At 42.8% G+C, this 21,404-nt stretch overlaps 1 protein-coding gene across 5 annotated transcripts in view; it reads right to left on the bottom strand.

Annotated features, from left to right (window-relative positions):
• Positions 1-21,404, bottom strand: part of VWA8 (von Willebrand factor A domain containing 8) — a 365,312-nt gene that overhangs the window by 50,128 nt on the left and 293,780 nt on the right. For all 5 annotated transcript variants that reach the window (XR_003682537.2, XM_028497346.2, XM_024125806.3 and 2 more), the window contains 2 exons: positions 5,747-5,855; positions 2,282-2,438 (listed from right to left, as the gene is read on the bottom strand). Coding sequence is in view for 4 of the 5 variants with exons in the window: in XM_028497346.2 (XP_028353147.1) it covers positions 2,282-2,438; positions 5,747-5,855 (266 nt within the window). In the remaining variant the exon portion in view is untranslated. The remainder of the gene's footprint in view (positions 1-2,281; positions 2,439-5,746; positions 5,856-21,404) is intronic.

Here is a 21,404-nt window from a genome sequence, read left to right as displayed (position 1 = left end):
AGCATCCAAAACTATTGGATGACAGTGAAGAATGATTACTTTTTAAAGACGTGATAATAGTTTTGTATTTTTATTTTTTTTAAGTAAAATATTTCAGAGACACACTCTGAAATATTTACGATGAAAAGATAGAAAATCTTGAATTAGCTTCAAAATAACCCAGAGGTGGGGACTAGGAATGGAATCGGATTTTTTTTCCTGAGGTTGAGGGAACAGGTCCACAGGGTTCATTATACGTTACTCTCTACTTTTGTTTATGTTTAAAAAGTTTCACAATAAAAAGTTTAAGAAAAATCTTTAGCAGTGCTAAATTGAATACCCATCAAATAGGACTATTACTACACGAAAGTAGAAAGCAACATTTTTCTGTGTGTTTTCTGTCTTTCTCAGGGTCTCCATGTGCTTTTATCTCATCTTCTCCTTTCTCATCCCCTTTTGCCCATCTCCTCTGTACTTCAACCACCTTCCAGTAGTCTTTCACGCGGACTTAGATTCTTCTCTGCAGCGCTTAGCAGAGGTGTCTGGTTTTCTCATTCCCCTTCTCCACTTTTTCTCTTTCCTCCCTTATAGCCACTAAATTTAGTTGCCTTATTATTACAGATGCTCCTTACTTTCTTTCCCTTGTGGCACAATGGTCCTTAATACAACCAGATTCCTCACCCTTATCATGGAAATCAGAGAAGGGCTTGTGTACTTCTACCCAAGCACTACTTACAGGTCCTTCTTTCTCCCTGTGAACTCCTCTATCCATTTGTCCGCTTACACAAAAAATGAGACAGGACTGGGAGGTTTTCAGCGTGGAAACAATAGGAACTCATCATTTGGGGAGGAGATGATGATGTGTATCTAATTATTTGGTTCTTTTCCTAAATAAATATTTATTGTTTATATGAAACGTAGAGCCATATTTTAATTCTAACAAGACCTTGCATTATAGGATTCCTCCCATCCTTTTTTGAGAAGTTTAAACTGCTTTCATTCCTAACATAGTGGTTTGTCTTCATAACCTCTCTGAGAGGAAGGGAGAGGGGAGTCACCATCAGAAGAACAAATTGACGCCCAGTGAGGATAAATTAATTGTTTGAGGTCTCCAGGGAAGCCGGCAGAAGGGCTGCGAGTGACACTCTTGTCTTATCTACCTGCTGAGTGCATGAGGGTCCTAAGCCTTGCAGGCTTTCCTGGGGGTGTGGCAGGAGGGACCTGCATTTTTGTGTCCCCATTGTTCTGGACTGTTTACTTGCAGGATGTGTAAGCACAGCACGTAATGTAAAACCAGATGTCCTGCGTGGGAGGAATTTTGGAACTCACACACCCTGGAGCGTGCTTTTCCTGAACTGCACCCAGCTCCTTTCACTGAGCACAGCAGTATAAATCTGCCTCCCAGACCACTGTCTATGCCCTCACTCCTGAAGGAGATCTTGCTGTTCCTTGGGTACTTTTCACTTTTAGCTGATGAACACATGTGGATGTCTAGTGAAAGCAAAGTGCGGATTCTTCTCATTTTTTAGATGGTTCCAATCAAAGTGGCTCCGGATGGTTCCAGAACATGTGAAAGCTACAGGCTGGTTGGCCTGGATTTCAAGGCCTCCACCCACTGACAGGGCCTCCACAGTCAACCTCACTCCCCACCGCCCCCAGCTGGCACCCTTTATTCTGCACAGGCGAGCTGGCGCTCTCTGCCATGGTCGCTCTTCTCATCCTACCCTGGCGCCTCTGGTCCCTTAGTTTTCCCTCCTGGAATGTCCAAATACTGGCTGAGCTCAGGCCTCGCCTCACATCAGCGCACGGATCTTACCCTTCTCTGCACTGCCGTACCACGGGACTTCAGCACTTAACCGGGGTGGGGGGGGGGGTGTGTGCGTGTGAGCGTGGTGTGTACACTAGTCCCGTCTCCACGTAAATCTAGAAGATTCCTGAGGGCAGGAAGGGACCATCATGTAGCATCATCTGAATTCCCTATGTGGCCTGGCAACAGATGTGGATGGAATGATGTGAACTTCGGTTTCTCCGTAGAGAAGTATCTTTGGTTTTACTTTCTAACGTGCTCAAGTCCTTCCTCTATACGACCATATGTAATTAATACATTTAAAAAGGCCTGAGTAGAAAGGGTGGGAGATTATGTTCACCTCTCCACTGGGAGGGGGGTGGCTACGGATTTCAGTTTGTGGGTCCAAGTCGCTGCATGAGGAACAGGATCACACAAATTTGGGTCTACTTCAGGGTCCACTGACATTTCACCACAGTGGCCCACACTGCTCCGGGTGCAGTGGGGTCCACTCACCTCTGCTGAAACGCTCTCTGGCCCATCTCTCTCGCAGCTCTCTTCACCTCCTCAGGAACTGCATCTTTCTCAGCCTTAGAGACCTGGTACACTGCATGGCCCGCATCCAGCCGGTAAGGACCTCCTTTGCCGCCCAGACCTGCAGTGTCTCTTCCCCCTGGGAGGAAACCAGAAAGTCCAGGTGATTAGTCTGACCCAGATCACAAAACAGAAGTCAGATCAGGGCTTTCAGGCAGCCCTGTGCAGTATAGTAATTGTACTTAACTAGTAATTAAATATTCAAATGACTTTCTTCTGGAAACACCGGGCATCCCCCTATCAAGGACGCTTTCTTCTTCTCCATCCAGCCAATCCCATGCAGATTTCAAGGCTCAGTCCAAATTCCATGCCCCCTCACCTGATGACTCTGCCTCACAGGGATCAATACTCCTATGCACTATTTGTTATTCTCTAAAATTTATGTTTCTTTTCTTGTCACCTATAGTGTGAATGGGATTATATTTTACATATCTGTGTAGCTCTGTACCTATAAGAGGCTTGAACATCATAAGTACTTAGTATATATTTGTTAATTCAATGAACGACACTCCTCTTCCCTCACATGTAACCTCATTTTTCCTTAAAATAAAATAAAAGAAAGATGACCAGGCTATCGATCCTGTTTCCTCTGTTTTGCAAATGACAAAAATAATGCACAGAGAGGTTAAGTCACCTACTCATGACCTCATATCAGTGGATGAGCCAAGATTAGAAGCCAATTATTATACTAACTTTGAGCTTAGAATAATATACAACAGATAAACATTGCCAGCTTCAGGACAGTTTTTAAATACAAACCCAAGTCTACATGCTTGAAAATGTGCATTATGTACTATTGTATAACTTTTAATGTAAAATTAAACGCCTAGAAGATTAGGTAGGTAATATTATAAGAAGTGGTGAGAACTTGGCTAACTAGAGAAGACCTGCCTTGTCTAAATACATTCAAATTCATATTATTTTAAAACACTGCATTGACCCCCAAAATACATATATTGGCTAGACTGGCTACATATTTGGCCCCTGAGCTACCAGTTTATTACCCCTGCTTTATGATGATTAAAATACTAGTAATCGGTTTCTTTTGTTCATTCACAAAGAACTTGGGAACTTAGAAGGGAATCCAATATTGGAGGGGCAGCATAATATTGAATATTATATCATAGTATAGTAGAGTAGAGTATAGATGAGTATCGTATACTAGTATTATATAGTACAGTATTCTATAGTTAAGTCAGACTGTCTGAGTTTGCATCCTGGTTCCGATGCACTAGTCATGTGTCCTTGACGGAAGTTCCTTAACTTCTCTGTAGCTCAGTCTCATCACCTGTAAAATGGGGATACTAATATTATTTACTTCATGGGATCGTCATGAGGCTAAAGTGCTCAGAACAGTATATGGCACAAAATAAGAGCCCTATAAGTGACTGCTCTTACTATTATTTACACAACGACCAGTCACATAGCATGAGGTCATTTCTAAGTTTCATAAAGTGGACATTTTGAAAGCTTTTAGGCTTCGGTTAAATTATGCTACAATTTTCTTCTCTCCCTTGAAGCCTTAAGTGGTTGTAATAAGTTAAAAGCAAGAACTCAGCATACTCTGCTTCCCTTATCAAAGTCCAGGTAGGTCATTTCCTTTTGGGAAATACCATGAGAACAGCCTATTAATTATAGTATATTTATCGTTTGATTCCAGCACATCTTCTTTCATTTTTATTTAGAAATTCCTGGTGGAAAATTCCGTCTTGGATGTGTGTGATTCCTGGCTGTCACTTGTGGACGGCCTGGAGGCGGAGGGGACTGGTAATTGGACAGTGATGATGAGATACAGAGTCAGGTTTCTGGGACCTGACTCCCTTCCTCCTGGAGGTATGGGTGGGTCATGAATTAGAGCTCAAAAGTTCAAGGGCGCTGAGATGACATTGTTTTTGGTGAAACGAGGAAAGGACCCGCAACCGTTTAGAGGCTGGGGTGAGTGACGGACAGCATGGGAAAGCACGGTCCCTTGGCAAAGTCATACGGGGTTGGAGAGGGCGTGAGGACAGAGTTCTTCACGTCCTCCACTTCCAAGAGCCTTTAATTTGAACTTCTTAAATGAAAATGCTTGCCAGAGAGTCCAGACTTCAAGGTATAATCTTGAAGTTAACCTCGAACATCCTAAATCTGTTAAGATAAGGGGGAGAGAGGCAATGGACGGGTTCTGATGACGAAGAAGGAATCAGATGAGTTGTTGGGTCAGAGCTCAGTTCAACATAGAGAATTCGGGGGGAAGAGCGTGACAAAGAGAAAAAAAATTTGCAGCAGAAGAGCCTTGATAAATTGAAAAATAAAGGCTGGGGAAAGCAAAAGCAGGGTCTTCAGCCTGGACAGATATGTGAGCCAGTAGACACAAGCTGAATAACAAGCGAGGACGTCCGCTCCAGAGGAGCCCGCTGCGGGGAAACCTGCATCTGGCCAGCTCGTCCCACAATGCATTCCACATGGATTAAATCTTGCTGGCTTGACACTGACTTCCAGATCAAAGGACATTTCTCAAAATATCCTTTCTTTCAAGCTGATGCTTGATGAATAAACAGAGCAGGCAAGGAGTCCACAGGCCGATTGGATAGCGCATTGTCCGAACACAGAAACCCATTTCCTCCCGAGGCTGTCAAGGCCAAGAGGCACAGACCAACCTCAGGGAAGGCGAGGAACAGAGCTCGTGCCAGCGCCGCTCACGGCCGTGATAAGATCAGACAGTGCGCACACAGTCTGGCCCTATTCCTGCGGCTCTGCAGATGTGTCTGCTCCAGCTGCCGCAGAGGAAAGAGGAAGGCAGCAGCTGTGGGAACAATGCTCTTGTCGGGCAGCCAAGAGGAAGGAGTGGACCCCAGTCATGGGTTCAGACCACAACCCCCGCTCTTATCTCCAAACCCTGCATCCTCGACATGCTCACTTCTGAGATGTGGAGGACCAGGACCATGTCTTTTCAACGTCAGCTGGGCAAGAAAGAATTTACTGTCGATTTCTGTCATGATTCCCAAAGGCACGGAATTTCAAAGAGGGGATTAACACATTTAATGAATACATTCTTCAGGCCAGGTCTTGAGCTCAGCGCTTTACAATCCTAATCTCATTGAATCCTCATCACAAGCTCGTGAGGCAGTTAATATTATGCCCCTTTTATGGATGAAGCAACCCTGGGAGGACCAGAACGGTCTTAGGTCAGAGGGTAGCAGAGTCTGCGGGACTCCAAATGCCGGGGTTCTTCCGTGTCTCGATGTCACGCTGGGACAGAGGGCAAAGGCACGCTCCAGCCGACTAACGGGGGAGACAGAGAAGGCAGGCTGATTCCTGAGCCTTCTTGGGGCTGCTGTGATGTCCACCTGGGCTTGCGAAGTCTCTGGAAGCCTGACCCAGGAGAATGCCGCGCTACGTACGAACCTGTGCCGCCAGCCCAAGTGTTGCCGCCCACATGCGGCACGTTGTCTGGGTCCTCCTTGCCGTGTTTGGGGGAACTCACGTCTTCACCGCTCTCTCTGTGGATTGTTATCTAAAAATGCAGAAATAAGACATTATCATTCTCCGTGACCAACACCAGGAGCTGCAGGACAGAAAGAAGAATTGTTCCCCCCTAAGTCCTTAAGGTATTACGTAACCTCAGGCCACAGGCCACAACAGATGCTGTTAGTGTCTGGCAAAAGTTTCACCGGATTTTACATCCATTTAGTTGGGAAGGAGACAAATTTAATTTTAAAAAATATTCTTTAAAGAAAAGGTGCTGGACTGGGTTACAGCTTCAGAATTCTTCTAGCGCAGAGTATTGCCTTGAGCATTTACATAAAGAACAAGACCCACCAGAAGCAGGGGAAATGGATCTCACCAGAGACTGACTGAGACAGCTCTCAAGTTTAAAAGGATCACTGCCCAGCTGGTCCAGCCGAGTCACAGCAGATATACATTTACCTATTTAATTTTCCAAGAAATCCCATTCCTCAGAGAAATGTCACTTTATATGAAATATGTGGAAAAGAAAAACAGAAAATGTATCTTCGTGTGCTTCAGTGATATATATATGTTATACACACAGACACTGAAAACTGCTTATTTATTTCTTGGACCCACTCTAATTTTATTATGGTATTTATAGCTCTCCTAGTTCATCTCGATTTTGAAACTGGATTTACTATTCCTGCAAATCAAACAGAATAAGCAGCACTAGCTTTCCTCTTAGAGAGCCTGTGGCTCATTCATTGGTCCCTAATTTAATTCGGCACAGATTCACCAAAAGGACTGATAACCACGCAGGAATTCCATCCTAGCAGTCAGCTCAGTAGATATTACTCCACAATGAAAAGAACCGGAAGCAGCCACATCCAGGTACCCTATAAGCCTGCTCTCAAATATAATGATTTTCAAGGCAGACCAGATCAAACATTCATTTATTTGTTCAAATAACACTTAACGGGAAATGTATTGGCAAGACTTCATTTGAACTACCATGGGGCCAACAAAAGCCATGCAGGATTGGTCACTGCCCTCAAATTGCTTACAGTGGAGCAGGAGAGCCTGCAAATAGACCTGTAGCATGATGCCAGGTCAGTCTTGAGAGCTGACCCAATCCTTGTTAGTAAGTGGACTTTTCATTCTGGATGTTAGGATTAACGAAGATAGGTAGATAATTTAAGGCCTTTGCAAATAAAATGGCTATTAAGAATGAATTCAACCTAACTTCCATCGTCTTATGTCCGGACTAGTTCATTTCAAATGTTATGACATCATAAAGAGATTTTAATTAACCAGATCTTTCTACCCTTAGCTTTGGCATCATTAACAGAGTTTTTGCCATAACTTCAGCATACTTTAAAATTTCACAGCCAGGACATGACAGTTGATATGAATTCCACACATATAATCATGCTCGAAAAAATGGGTGAAAATATTTTTTTCTTCTTTTTAAAAATTAAGCTACGCAGAATAGCTAGCAACATTTAGAGAACAAATAAGCATTTAAAATACTGTCCCCCAAACTTGCCACCACTTTCCAGCTTTTCTAGACGCAGTGTAAGAGATAATCAGTAAATTAAAATATGTATACTGACTATGAGAGTTCTAGACCAGCGCTAACCAAGAAAATTTTCTGTGTTGATAGAAATATATATACCTGAGATGTCCAACATGGTAGCTTTTAGCCCAATGTGGCTATTGAGTACTCGAGGACGTGATTTTTAAGTTTTATTTAATTAACTAAAATTTAAGTTTAAATTACATGTAGCCAGCGGGTATCTCATCAGACAGCACAGCACAAGGACAAGCTTGCCTCAGCCCGGGAAATAATGTTTGGTTATCTTAGCAGTATCTTGTAGATGTTTTCCGTGAGAAATGAGAAAAACAAGAAACATTTTAAAATTGTGATAGAGTTTTATTCTGTTGTCATTTTAAGAAATCTATATAAAAGTTATGACTACAGCCTAACTGATTTTTTTTTAAACAAACATAATGGAACTTACATATGGAAATAAGTTTATTATAATAAGATGGTAAGCTTATTTTTCATACATAAAGACACATTTATTACAATAATGCTGCTCAAAACACTTCTGGACTGTTTCTGGAAGGATCTGCAGAATCCACAGCAGATTCTATTTGAATATCTTTAATGGTGGCCACTTTGTATTCTTTTAAAAATAGATTTGATTTTTAATAAATAGCTAAAGGATACTTGGAGCCGATTTCTGATATGAACTATTTGCTAATTTGCTTTGTACTAAGTGGGTTCAACTAAATAATTTCTTCCATTCCACCTAACATTGACATGTTCTAGCTGATTCAACGATTCAAAATGTGGTAAATAAGGGATGTTAGTCAAAACCAGGCACAATTATACAATAATGAGACTAGTTTGCTTCATACGAGTTGTGATATTTCTATAGGCCAATTCTTAAAGACGAAGTTCCAAAAATGGTCTGGGCAATGACAGCATTATTGGAATAACTGTTCCGAACACTTTACCTCAATCTAGGGTATGTGTGTGTGTATACTATTTATGAAAAATAAATAAAAGAATGGATAAACAACAAGGTCCTACTGTATAGCACAACGAACTATATTCAATATCCTGAGATAAACCATAATGGAAAAGAATATTAAAAAGAATGTATATATATGTATAAATGAGACACTTTGCTATACAGCAGAAATTAACACATTGTAAATCAACTATACTTCAATAAAAACAAATAAATAAATGAATAAACAAATAAATAAATGAATAAATAAATAAAAGAACCTCAGAAGAGGTATAGAAAGCAAAGTCCTATGTGTCTAGTAACTTTACTTTCATCAAAAATCAATCTCCTTCAGACATTTCACGACAATTCAGTTATTCTGCTGTAAGAGAATAGCCTTTTAAGAAGTACTAAAAATGACGGCACAAGGCAAAAGAAAAAGCCTGTCAAATAGCCCCCCTCAGCTACCTCCAAAATCACACTCTTAAAATTGCAAAGACACCTCTAATGGGCCTTCAGGGAGGCAGAAAATTTGCTATGAACGTTCTGGGCAGAAAGGAACTGGTGTGCTCTTTGCCACCTGTGTGTCTTCCAGGCCATCTGCTGGGGAATGGCGTGTCTAACAACAAGTCAGCCCCACACCAACCCCGAATGGGAGTCTAGAGATGTTTCAAAATTGACAAATGCTTGACAAAAACAATCATCAGCCCAAACCTGATTTATTCCAGAGAAACACATACCATAAAATTCCAAGGATACTTACTTAAAAGCGAGGCATTTGGGGAGTTTATCTAATTCTGTGTCATTTTATGAATGCCATTATACTCACACGAGTCTATTTCTCTAGGTGGATGGGAGGAACTCACTGACAAGAGGTTTCCAAAGCATTATAGGGCGTCTCTTACGTGAATTGACAATGACTCATAAAAGTTACAAGGCAGGAAGTCTAGGACAGTCCAACGCAGGACAGAAACTGGAACAGATACTAGGGAAGGCCCATTATTTGAGGAGGCTTGTTTCCTAGGGACAGAGGATGCTATAGAGCCTCTGGCCATTCAGAAAGTTGATAAACTGCTGAATTCTTTGAAGGATGTGTTGTGAAGGACTTGGAATGCATTTCCTTCGAGGGTTGGTTTCATCTAGAAAGAGCTCAAGTGAGTCAATCCAGTTACTGAAATAGACCCTACTGTATTCACTTAAATGGATCAAAGTTTTTCCCAAACCATAAAGCAGTGTGGACTCTTACAACTGTTGTTGCAAATGGATGCACATGCTAAGGCCTTTGACGCGTTTCTCACAGCTGACCCAACCTACTTCCTTTTAGATAAGCGTGCTATAATCATAAGAACTGTTATCCTCTCTCAGATGAATCAAAATGGAAAAAACATGGAGCTTGTAAATTATAACTCATAAAAATGTCCCAGAGTAAAGCAACCCAAAGCCAGAGCAGGGAAGGGACATGACTCACGAAAGCCCTGTAACTCTAGGCAAGGCCCATATATTTCAGGCTCCTCCTCAAACTCATGATTTTTAAAAACCATCAGTGAAATGACATAAATAGCCAGAATACAATCTTGGAGGGAAAGTTAGTTCTTGGAGGACTGACCGGACAGCACAGCTTATTCTTATTTTCCAACTGGAGACTAGGTGTGGCACAGCAGACGCTTCTAGCTGCCTCCCCAACGTCCACTCCCTCTTTCTCCTTTTTAAACAGAAGTCAGATGCACCACGGTGAGCCGGGATGAAGCCCGGCCATCCCATTCCCCTCTGCCAGTGATTGGTCTAGGGGAAGGTAGGCAAGCAGAGATGTAAGAAAATCAGGAGGTTTCTGGGAAAGATTTTCCTCTCAGGTCAAGAGCTCTTTCATTGCCCTGGATGCACCGCCCTCCCCTCCCCTGCAACATACATGCGCTTGCTGCCTTGGCACACGGAGTGAGACTGTGATGCTTAGTGCTGTGGTCTCCATCTGGTGACCATGTGGCAATGAGAAGAAGGTGGCAGAGGGGAGGATGGAGGAGGCTATATGTCCCTGATGACACCGCTGAGCTGCTGAACCAGCCATGGAGTCACTTGCTTCTGGTCTTCTCCATCAGCAAATAAGAAATGTCCTCAGTTTAAAGTACTGTGAGTTGGGTTTTCTGCTACTTGGGATCTACTGCAGGCAAACTAATTGATTCATTCATTACAGGATGAATGAGAGGCAGCAGGGCAGAAGCCACGGTCTTGATCTTTGGAGGATGTCCTACTTCCAGAAGATGTGCTTTACATTTTCTGACATCGAAAATTGCCATAATAATATCAGTACAGTTGCCTACAATTTGATGATTAGCAGGCAATTCAATGCGTTCACTCATTCATTTTCTTATTCAAACATTTCTGTGTATGTTTATGGCACATTTGCTACTCACTGAGATAATGGCGATAACATGAAACAGGATCTTTGCTTCCAGGAGGATGCTTTATAAAGTGGAACAAAGTCACAGCACAGGGTAATACAGACCATAATAAGGTACCGAATACATCTGCCTAAAAGATTATTGTCTGAGGTTATTCTTATTCTATGATAGGAAGTTAGAAATTTCTATCATAGATAACAATGAAGGTCGCATAACATGTCCCCAGGAATGATGGTCTTTCGTAGGAAGACAGCTTGTTAAAAAACAAAACAGGGCTTCCCTGGTGGCGCAGTGGTTGCGCGTCCGCCTGCCGATGCAGGGGAGCCGGGTTCGCGCCCCGGTCTGGGAGGATCCCGCGTGCCGCGGAGCGGCTGGGCCCGTGAGCCGTGGCCGCTGGGCCTGCGCGTCCGGAGCCTGTGCTCCGCAACGGGAGAGGCCGCGGCAGAGGGAGGCCCGTATACCAGAAAAAAAAAAAAAACAAACAAAAAAAAAAACAAAACAAAAAACCTTACCCAGTTTTCATAAACAACATGCAGCTTCTACAATGATAGCGCATGACAAAAATACCATTGTCCGTAGGCACTTTCTATGTGTCCCAATTTGAATCTCTGGCAAAGCCATCAAGTATGTAATTTATCTTCAGTTTTTCCCTGGCTGGTGGCAACACTTGCTTTCAAATACTCAATGACTTCCTGCCCTCTTTAATCCCTCCTAGTTCTTAAAAAGCAGGGGATGATCTGATTTTTGATCATTCATATTAAAAAATTATAGTGTAGCTGATATTCATTTGCACTAAATAATTAACCCAAAGGGCATTCACACTGTAAGTGCCCTTGATTGGGAAATAAGGTCCTCTTTCCTTTGTTTGAGGTGGGGGACAGGGTAGGGGGTTGGCGGGGGGCACGCTAGGCCTGTTCCCTGGCCCTGAAGACAACTGCCTATGAGGCGATTGTGGTGTTACGGGTGAGAGGTAGAAGGGACGGTCTGTGGCTTGTCCCAGAGCGGCGCTTGCCCTGATGGAGCGGGTGGAGCCTTCTGGCTTAGAAAGGACTCCTGTTCTTTCTCATAGGCTTCTTCAAGTCGACCAGCAGCCCTCCCTCCTGACTTAGGGGACCTTTTGCCCACCTCCCCAGACTCAACCTAATTCTGTCTACCCTCCCCCTTTTTGCTTGAACACTCCTAGAGACGAGGCATACTTTGTTTTCTGGCACAAGGGATGTGCTTGGTAAATATTTTAAAATATTTGAAACCGTGACCGCAAACACCCTCCTTCCTCTATCTGATGTGATGTTCTGGAATACGTCCCTTTGTGTATCCTATGTTATTTCTCTATCCGTGTTTATAGTTTCTGACGGAGATCTTCCTCACTGGAATGACTCTGTTCACTCAGTCCGTTACTATGCAACAAAAACCCCCCGGTCTGATGAAAATGAACAACGCTTTATAGATTTCACAGACTTGGGCTAACAGGAGGGCAAAATACCAACTTATGAATATTTTACTTTACCTTTTATTATCGGACAGTAGAGGTTGGCACAGTGGCTTATACCTACATCCTTGAACATAATAGATGCTTAATAAATATGTATTATACGCATGTGTAAGAGGCAGCTTGGCAACAGAATGTAAGAGTTTCATCTTCTGCGTACTATCCTCTCCACGAGAAGCTGTCGGCTGCTGTCTGCTGGGACTCTCCCTGCTCTTTCCTGCCAGCTCGTAATTGGCGAACAGCACAGCAGTGCTCAGCCATTGGTCAGCAGACCGTCATCTTCTAACAGAGGCGGGAAGCACATGGCCCCATTGGCTCTGCGTTGTTCTTTTTTTTTTTTTTTTAACACCTTTATTGAAGTATAATTGCTTTACAATGGTGTGTTAGTTTCTGCTTTGCAACAAAGTGAATCAGTTATACATATACATATGTTCCCATATCTCCCATATCTCTTTCCTCTTGCGTCTCCCTCCCTCCCACCCTCCCTATCCCACCCCTCTCGGTGGTCACAAAGCACCAAGCTGATCTCCCTGTGCTATGCGGCTGCTTTCTTAAATCCTAATCTGGCACCTGCCTCAGCTTGACTCTGATCCCTACCGCCACCTCAGCTCAGTTTCTGGGGACCCGCCGGGCCAGGGCTGACTCCCTGCTGTCTGGGTAGCTGCCTCTCTCCTGCTCTCTGGTCCAGACGGAGCTGTTGGAATATCTGCGCAAAATAAAACGGTCCGGCTGCAGAATCCATCCACCCCCCAACCTCTCACTTTACTTAGAGGTCTTTATTTATTCATCTCTTTCTTCTGTTTAAATGGAAATAGGAACAAAAGATGAACAAGACTTTCAGAAAATCTAAGGATACAGAATGTAGATAATGGAATCAAGAGAATAGGTCATGGGTTAAGATGGTATAAGTACAAACAAATCTTTAAGGGAAAACAAATGTTGTTATCATTGTGTGTAGGTGAGTGCCAAAAACACAGGTTAAAAAACCCACAAATAATTGACATGTTTACTGGCACGGACAAGCACCCCTCCTGCTGCCACTGGACACGTTGAGTAGTCTAAGCGTTCTCACAAAACAACTGCTAATTAAATTCCGAGACATTGGACGCAGGGCAAACTGTCAGGTCTTTATATATTCTACCTTTTCTATTTTGCCTCTTTTATTTTCCAGAGACTTCAAAAGGTTAACATTCAACGCTAGAGTAAATTCAAGCCCTGCCATGAGACCTCCAAAGCCAAAGAAAAGGCTGGTGATGCAAGGCCACTTCTACTACGGCAGAGTATGCAAATGTTTGGGTTTTGTTATATACAAGGTGGCTCTGGCAAGAGACATCTACTGCCACGTGCTTTATTATTGAAGCTAAATGATCTCTCCTGGCATTTCCTGGCCAGGTGATTTCAGTCTCATACCCAACCCTTGCGGTCCTCCCAGACACAAAACCTACTTGGCAGTCTTTAAAACTATTGTGTTTTCCCTGTCAACAGAATTCTCTGAGGTGCTAAGTGTGGCTAGGAAAAGGAAGGGTGGGTAGAAAAGCCATCCTACCACTAGGGTGGGGAGAAGCAAAAGGGGGTTTTAATAAGACCCAGGTTCTAAAAATTCTTGAAAGCACTGAGCACAGCTCCTTGCAAACACATTTAGCGTGGGGGAATTCTTTTCTGAAAATAGGAATGCTAACTGAATCAGTGCGGAACAAGTTATCACAGCATCCTCCCCATGGAGAGGTATTTCCATCATCAAACGTTGGCAAATGGTTTTCCGTTTTGTTTATGCTAAAGTCAGGGTATGTCACCAGCCATCATTTCTTCCGGCTATTCTTCATACCATTGTTGGTTCATCATCTCAGACTCTAAATGTTTATGACGTCATTGTCTACTGATGTTTACCCCGAGTTTCCTCAACCATTTCCTCAAGGCACATGGAGTTCTTGTAAAACCTGTGTTTTCACATCGAGCAAGACAGTCTTCCTTTGCTTCCAGGAGGCCCAGCATTCTCCCACACTCTTTTCCCCCAATTTTTATTGGAGGATAGCGGATTTACAATGTTGTGTTAGTTTCAGGTGTACAGCAAAGTGAATCAGTTATACATAAACATATATCCATTCCTTTTTTGTTTTTGATTCTTTTCTCATATAGGTCATTACAGAGTATTGAGTAGAGTTCCCTGTGCTATACAGCAGGTTCTTATTAGTTATCCAGTTTATATATAGTATTGTGTATATGTCAATCCCAATCTCCCAATTTATCTCCCCCCCCACCCCCGTTATCCCCTGGTCTCCCACACTTTTTGACAGCCATGATGAGTCAAAACTATTAACCAGAATACAAAACACTGGCATAAAGAGAGGCCATAGAGAAATAAGCTATATGCACTGCACATACACAGAGCTCTGGAGAATGTGGTATGTCACTCACCCGCTGAGAGCAATTATGGTTCTGTGTTCTTCTAAGCTCACTGGGTGAGGGACCCTGCCAGGCTGCTGAACTAGCTCAAATGGACTGAGAGTGTAAAACACCACTTAGAGTGTGGGCAAAATACATACACTGAATAACTAGAATGTATGCATTTATTGTATGCATACATGCACATACATTTTTAAAGAAAGTATTTCTTTAAGTGATAAAAATCAGTGCTACGGGCTGTGTAGGAAAATGTGGCCACATATATAAAGTGGCATCAGTTCTATACTGTGAACATCCAGAGGGCAGGACTGGGTCTTATCCTTCGTATCAGCTTTAGCACCTGGTCTTTGCGTATCGCAGAAGCTCAGTAAATGTGTGGTGAATAAGTGAACGGCTGCATGACAGGCACCGTCTCTGTGGCCATTCCAAAGCTGCAGAATGGCTCCAGCGGGGTATATGCCACCAAGAATATATGGAAGCCTGATAACTGCTCTCCTGGAACCGAAGGAGGCAAATTGGAAAGCAGGAAATTTGGGAGAGGAGAAAAGAATACCATTGGGTTTTGCTTTGCAAGACATTCTTTTAATTTTAGATTGTGAAGGCTCTTTGTGAGCAACAAACTTAGAACACTAAATACCAGAGGGTAAAGCTTTTTAATGACATTTAGGCCATAGTTGTAAGACACAAATTATGTTATGTATCATTGATATTGAGCTGCATGGTAATTAGACACAAACGATTCCTAGAATGATTGTAATTGGTGAGGGGTTTATATAATAAAACATAAGTGAGTTTGTCATTTTTCTCTTTTGTGTGAGTTCTCCAGTTTCTTCAACAGTGTGACTCTGCCTGTTTCCTGTTTACACCCTGGAACTCACACTGCTTACAGGACAGAGCCCCGGCTGCCCTCCCAGCGAGTTCCCTCTGCATTTTGTCCCTCGCGGCTCCCCTCCTCTCCCTGGGCCCCAACCCCACTCAGCTTGCTCTGTGGGCCCGTCTGAGGACTCCAGATGGGAAGCTGTGTATGTGTGGCCGTGACCTGGCCACCTGGCAATGAAACGGGTCATCGGAGGGAAGAGGAGAGAACGTAAGACAAAGTACAGAGACCCTAAATTAACCTGGGACCCTGGGGCTGACGTGGGGTGAGCGAGTGGCAGCCAGACTTCCCCTGCGTCCACCCAGCGCCTGTGCTGACTTCTGTGGTGTGACTCTAATGCTGTATGACACTTAGGAGTGTTTTCATCCTGTCCCCTTCCACTGACATCATGTACCCCAGTTGCTAACACAGTGTAGTGTTCTAGTTGTGCAGCCGAGCACAGTAGCTTATCAGAACCCTGGTTTTAAGAAACATGCTTTATACCCCACTTCCGACTTACTCTGACGCGTTAATGTCATTTCTAGCAATGAGTAAGTTTAATGTAGATAGAGAATGAGGTCAGGCATCTGTAAGAGACAGATTTTCAATGAAAGAAAGTGCCTGAGAGGAATTAAGTAGTGTTTCAGAGGAGGGGGGTACGCAGCAGAGTGAGGACTGGCCTGACAGCTGAAGCCTGGATTTCAGCCCAGTGTGGCCCCTCACTTGCTGTGTGATGCTGAGCAAATCATTCAACCTCTCTGGGCCTTAGTTTTACTCATTTTCAAAGTGAAAAACCAGACTAAATTCTTTCTGGTTCTAAGTTCTTTACACAGGGATCCTTATTTACATTTACTTTGATCCTAGTTTATGGTAAATATGAGCTGTCATGGAAATCAATTTGAGTAAAATAAAAGTTAAGTGTAGGGCTTCCCTGGTGGCGCAGCGGTTGAGGGTCCGCCTGCCGATCCTCACTTGCTGTGTGATGCTGAGCAAATCATTCAACCTCTCTGGGCCTTAGTTTTACTCATTTTCAAAGTGAAAAACCAGACTAAATTCTTTCTGGTTCTAAGTTCTTTACACAGGGATCCTTATCTACATTTACTTTGATCCTAGTTTATGGGAAATATGAGCTGTCATGGAAATCAATTTGAGTAAAATAAAAGTTAAGTGTAGGGCTTCCCCGGTGGCGCAGCGGTTGAGGGTCCGCCTGCCGATGCAGGGGACGCGGGTTCGTGCCCCGGTCCGGGAAGATCCCACGTGCCGCGGAGCGGCTGGGCCCGTGAGCCGTGGCCGCTGAGCCTGCGCGTCCGGAGCCCGTGCTCCGCGACGGGAGAGGCCACGGCAGTGAGAGGCCCGCGTACCGCAAAAAAAAAAAAAAAAAAAAAAAAGTTAAGTGTAAGGAATATTTTGATATAATCATGTAAAAGTCTGGTTTTTCTTCAAATTGATTCACTAAGACTAAACTTAAAAAATTTTTTTTGAGAGGCAGCTCGATGTCATGGAAAAAAGCATTTTACTGGAAATTAGAAGACTGGCTTTTGATCTTGGTTCTGGTACTAACTGGTGAAACGGTTTTGGCCAAAGTTACTTATCTCCTCTTAGCTTTCTTTACCCGAAAATCAAGGGGCATGGCCGGCAGCAATGTAATTTAAGTACACTACATGATTCATCTGGTTGATACTCATCACAGTATGAACGCTGAACACTGGTTTAATCAAAATTCCAGTACAAATTTATTGAGAGGATGTGTAAATCATATAGTGGGAGTAGGAAGATATTAACTGTGTATCATACAGTAGGGATGGGAAAGTGAAAGTGAGCTTAATCTTATATATATATATATATATATATATATATATATATATATATATATATATATATATATATATAGAAGTATAGTTGATTTACAATGTTGTGTTAGTTTCTGGGGGACAAGTATCAGGGAAAGCTTCCTGGAAGAGGCAATGCCCAAGAAGAATCTTGAAGGAAGAGAAAGAGGTGGGCAGTCCAGGAGGCTGGGGATTTCAGGCAGAAGGAACAGCAGGAGGGGTGCTGAGCTGGACACAAGGGGATTAGGTGACAGCTGACACGGAGAGACCTTCGTCTGTGCTCAGACAGCTCTTGCTACAGCACCCCGTACAATCTACCTGCATAAAGGCATATTCATTGAGGTTTATGAAATGCCTCATCCCTTAACCCACCCATTCTGCCAAGTCGAAGTAGAATGAGCTAATCAGAGCACACCGAGGTTTATGTGGAAACCCCAATAACCAAAGAAGAAGTTAGGGGTCATCACTCCTAAACTTATTCTCCCTTATTGAAGAACATCAGGGAGAAATGCATTGATCACTGTGGTATCAGTTCACCAGTAATCAGCAGGTACATTTAAAAAACCAACCTACCTGCCTACCTCCCTACCTATCTACCTCAGTCTTTCGATAAACTCTTAGAGTTTTTATCATGTGAAATTCCTCCTAACTTCTCACTCTTCCTCATAATCAGGCCGTGCTGTAATGGTCCACGCTGCAGTGGTTGCTGTGTGCTTGCCTCTCTCTCTTTAAAGACAGTCTCAGTTTTTAAATATAATTTAATTCATTTTGGATATAATTTAATTGTACCAATCCTAGGAACGCAGAGAAGCAGTACGGAGCATGCCAGCAGCCTGGAAACTAGGTTACCTGAGTTCTAGTTCTGTTACTTATGGGCTATGCAAATGGGCAAAATTCAAACTCTCAGAACCTCAGCTTTCTCATCTCTTAAATAGTTAAGAAGTGCACATGCCCTCATGGAGTTGTTGTGAGGTTCAAATAAGACACAAAGCAGCTGTGTGACTCTAGAAAAAGCACTTAATATCTCTGTATTTCAGTTTCTGCATCTACAGAACGAAGGGAGCTGTACTCAGCGAGGCCCCCATGTGTCGTTTCCAGTTTGAAACATGTTTATATCTATGCAAAGATGCTTTCAAAACGCATATTGTTCAAATATATGATGCAGTAGAGACATATTATTAATTATTAAAAAACAGAAGAAAAGGGAGAACTCTATTTTTTTTTTTACTTTTTTAATAAATTCCCACCATTTCTCTATTTTATTTGTTAGCATATTTTACAAGCACCAACCACCTGAAGTCATGGAAGTGAATGAAGTTTCCTGAAAAAAAGCATTCAGAATGAAAAGGGTAGTGGCCCAGGAGAGAAACAAATCAGCAAAAGAGACTGAGAAGGGCAGACAAGAGAGGCAAAGGGGAGTCAGGAAGAGGCTGTGGTTATCATGGGAGCCAAGGCAAGACTTGGTTTCAACACAGAGAGAGTGTGCAGAGTTCAATGCATGTGAGGGCCAAAGAGATGGTGACTGGAAAGGTACCCATGGAATTCAACAATGTGGAGGTTAGCTGGTACTCCAGCAAGGGCAATTCTGTAGAAGGCGGGGGAAGGGGACAGGAGTCATTAGATGGAGAGGTGAGTGACTGGAGGTCTGTGTGTGTAGAAAGTTCCCTTAAGAGGCTTTGCTGTGAAAGGGATTAGAGTCACACGATTAGCGTGATAGCAAATGAGATCTGTGGCGTCTAGAACAACACTAGAGCGTGTTTAAATACTGATGGGAAGGATCCAGAAAGGAGAGAGAATGCAGGAGACAAAGGATGGAGCAAAATGCCTGTGAAGGTGGGAGGAGAGACCGGCCTTTGATGGAGCGGGCGGGGGTCCTGGCACAGCTACGGGCAGGCGGGCGGGCTTGTACATCTGAGCCTGGGAAGTTGGAGGAGCTGCATTCTGGTCGCTTCTATTTTCTTTCAGAAGCACAAGACTGAAATATTGTCTGAGAATATGGGGGAGTGTAGCTTGAAGTTTGAAGAAAGTAGGGACTGTATGAGAGTCATTATGGAGATTAGGCTTAAAAGACTTTTTAAAGAAGTCAACAGAATTTAAAAATTTCCAAACACGTTCCTTTAAATAGAAGTTTTGTGGAATATAGCCATCTGTCTGGAGATGATTAAGTATGAGAGAGATAGGCTGGTTGTGAAAAAAACGATAAGGAAGGTAGATTAATGAAATCCAAAGCTATAATTTGGACAAATTGCAGGTATCTGGACATGAGGAGTGTAATCCTGAAAATGACACCTTCTAGAAGTCGTTCCTAAATTTCCCAAACAAAAGCTGCTCTCATTTCCCTGGGCTCTCACTGCACTCTAGCCTTCTCCTTACTGTCCTTTGTGACACAACAGTCTTATTCTCCCATGTGTGGCTTTCCCTCTTCTATTCTCTAGGCACCTTAAAGGCACCAGCTCATAGCCCATAGCTGAACCACACGGTGTGCCTTTCACTAAATGTTTGCAACCTTTGAAATGGATGAGGAGGAAATATTATCTGATTTATACAGATTGGCCTCATACACGTTGAGGTAGACTCTCAGGGCATAAAGTGAGCTCTCTTTGTAAGAACAAAGGATTTCCAGAAACAGCAACCTATCAGCAAATGGGTGGGCCACGCTTGGAAGCAATGTGCTCTGGAGGTGGGCGGCATCTCCAGTCTGTTTCACAATTTCAAGAGAGCCCCATGCAGCCTAGCAAAGGAAATTCAAGGAAATGAAACAACTCCCTCCCCCTGCTCCTATTCTTCTTAGATACAAAAGACAGATAATTATCTAAAGTATTTCTCAATCTGAACAAAATGGCAAAGTGACCTTTTGGTCTGTGGTAGTCTACTCACGTCAGTGTTTGGAGCAAAAGCAAAGCAATGTGCAGGTTTAGGGAATGCTCACGAGGGCCAACTTTTCGCTCTCCTTCACATTACACAGACCATAAATAAAGAGAAATAGTTTAACAGGCAGCCAGACCTGAAGGGCTCTGAGTCACCCGGAGGGAGTGATAAAATTCTCCGGCTGGTACACTTACACAAACCAAGATGCAATGAATTTTTTTAGGATACTCCCTTTGCTCAATCAACCTGAAAGTTCTAAATCTGAAAGATGGCTAGACTAAGAGGGAAAATAAATCAATCTGGCAAAAATAGTAATCATGCAAAGTGTTGGTAGATTAACTGAAACATATAGGAGATCCGATTTAGTGATTTAAAAATCATATGCTTGCTAGTTAAAAATCTCCATTTCTAGCTTTTTGTCCTATTTTTAAACACACTAGTTGAGTTTTATCTAGTGACCGGGCTACTTAATGCTAAAACTGGAGCTTCTGTCCAATATCTGATTTGTTTATATTTAAAGCAGCAGGGAGAATAAATTTCAAAGTCGGAGGCTTCTTACTGATTTATCTTTTGTTTGATGGCAATTATTACCAGATAATAAGTCAAGCCAGTGGATTATTCTGGTGATGATAAAACGTTAGATTACTTTTGGAAAGTGATATTTCCAGTTTGTTGAAGGAGCCAAACAATTGCTTTATTCTGCTTAAAAAAAAAAAACAAACCCACAAAAACAGAGGACAAGATAAACAAAAACAGGTTAGAGGGAAACAGGGAATCAGTCTGAGAAGTTCTCCTATCCAGTCCTGATCTCTGATAACCACTGGGTTTATCAACAACAGGCTTACACAGAACAACACACTTTCTGTTCCAAAGAATCCTTGTTTTCTTCTTCCAAGATATATATGTATATTGTAAAAAAATCTTTAAGTACCTACTTGAATGAAGACAAATGACAAGAAGAGCAAGGGAGTTACATTGTTTGTGGGCAAGAACTGGATAAAAGGGTTGGAGGCATTTTCTGGGGGAAGGAGTGTACTAGAATAAGCACTTTGAGTAACAGTTCTTTCAGAGAAAAGGTAACAAGTATTTTTTTTTTTTTTTTTTTTTTTTTTTTTTTTGCTTTACGTGGGCCTCTCACTGTTGTGGCCTCTCCGATTGCGGAGCACAGGCTCTGGACGCGCAGGCTCAGCGGCCATGGCTCACGGGCCCAGCCGCTCCGTGGCATGTGGGATCCTCCCGGACCGGGGCACTAA

The sequence above is a fragment of the Physeter macrocephalus genome, chromosome 13, assembly GCF_002837175.3.
Source record: "Physeter macrocephalus isolate SW-GA chromosome 13, ASM283717v5, whole genome shotgun sequence".
Taxonomy (NCBI): domain Eukaryota; kingdom Metazoa; phylum Chordata; class Mammalia; order Artiodactyla; family Physeteridae; genus Physeter; species Physeter macrocephalus.
Note: the sequence above shows the minus strand (reverse complement) of the source record. Positions and strands in the feature narration are given on the sequence as shown.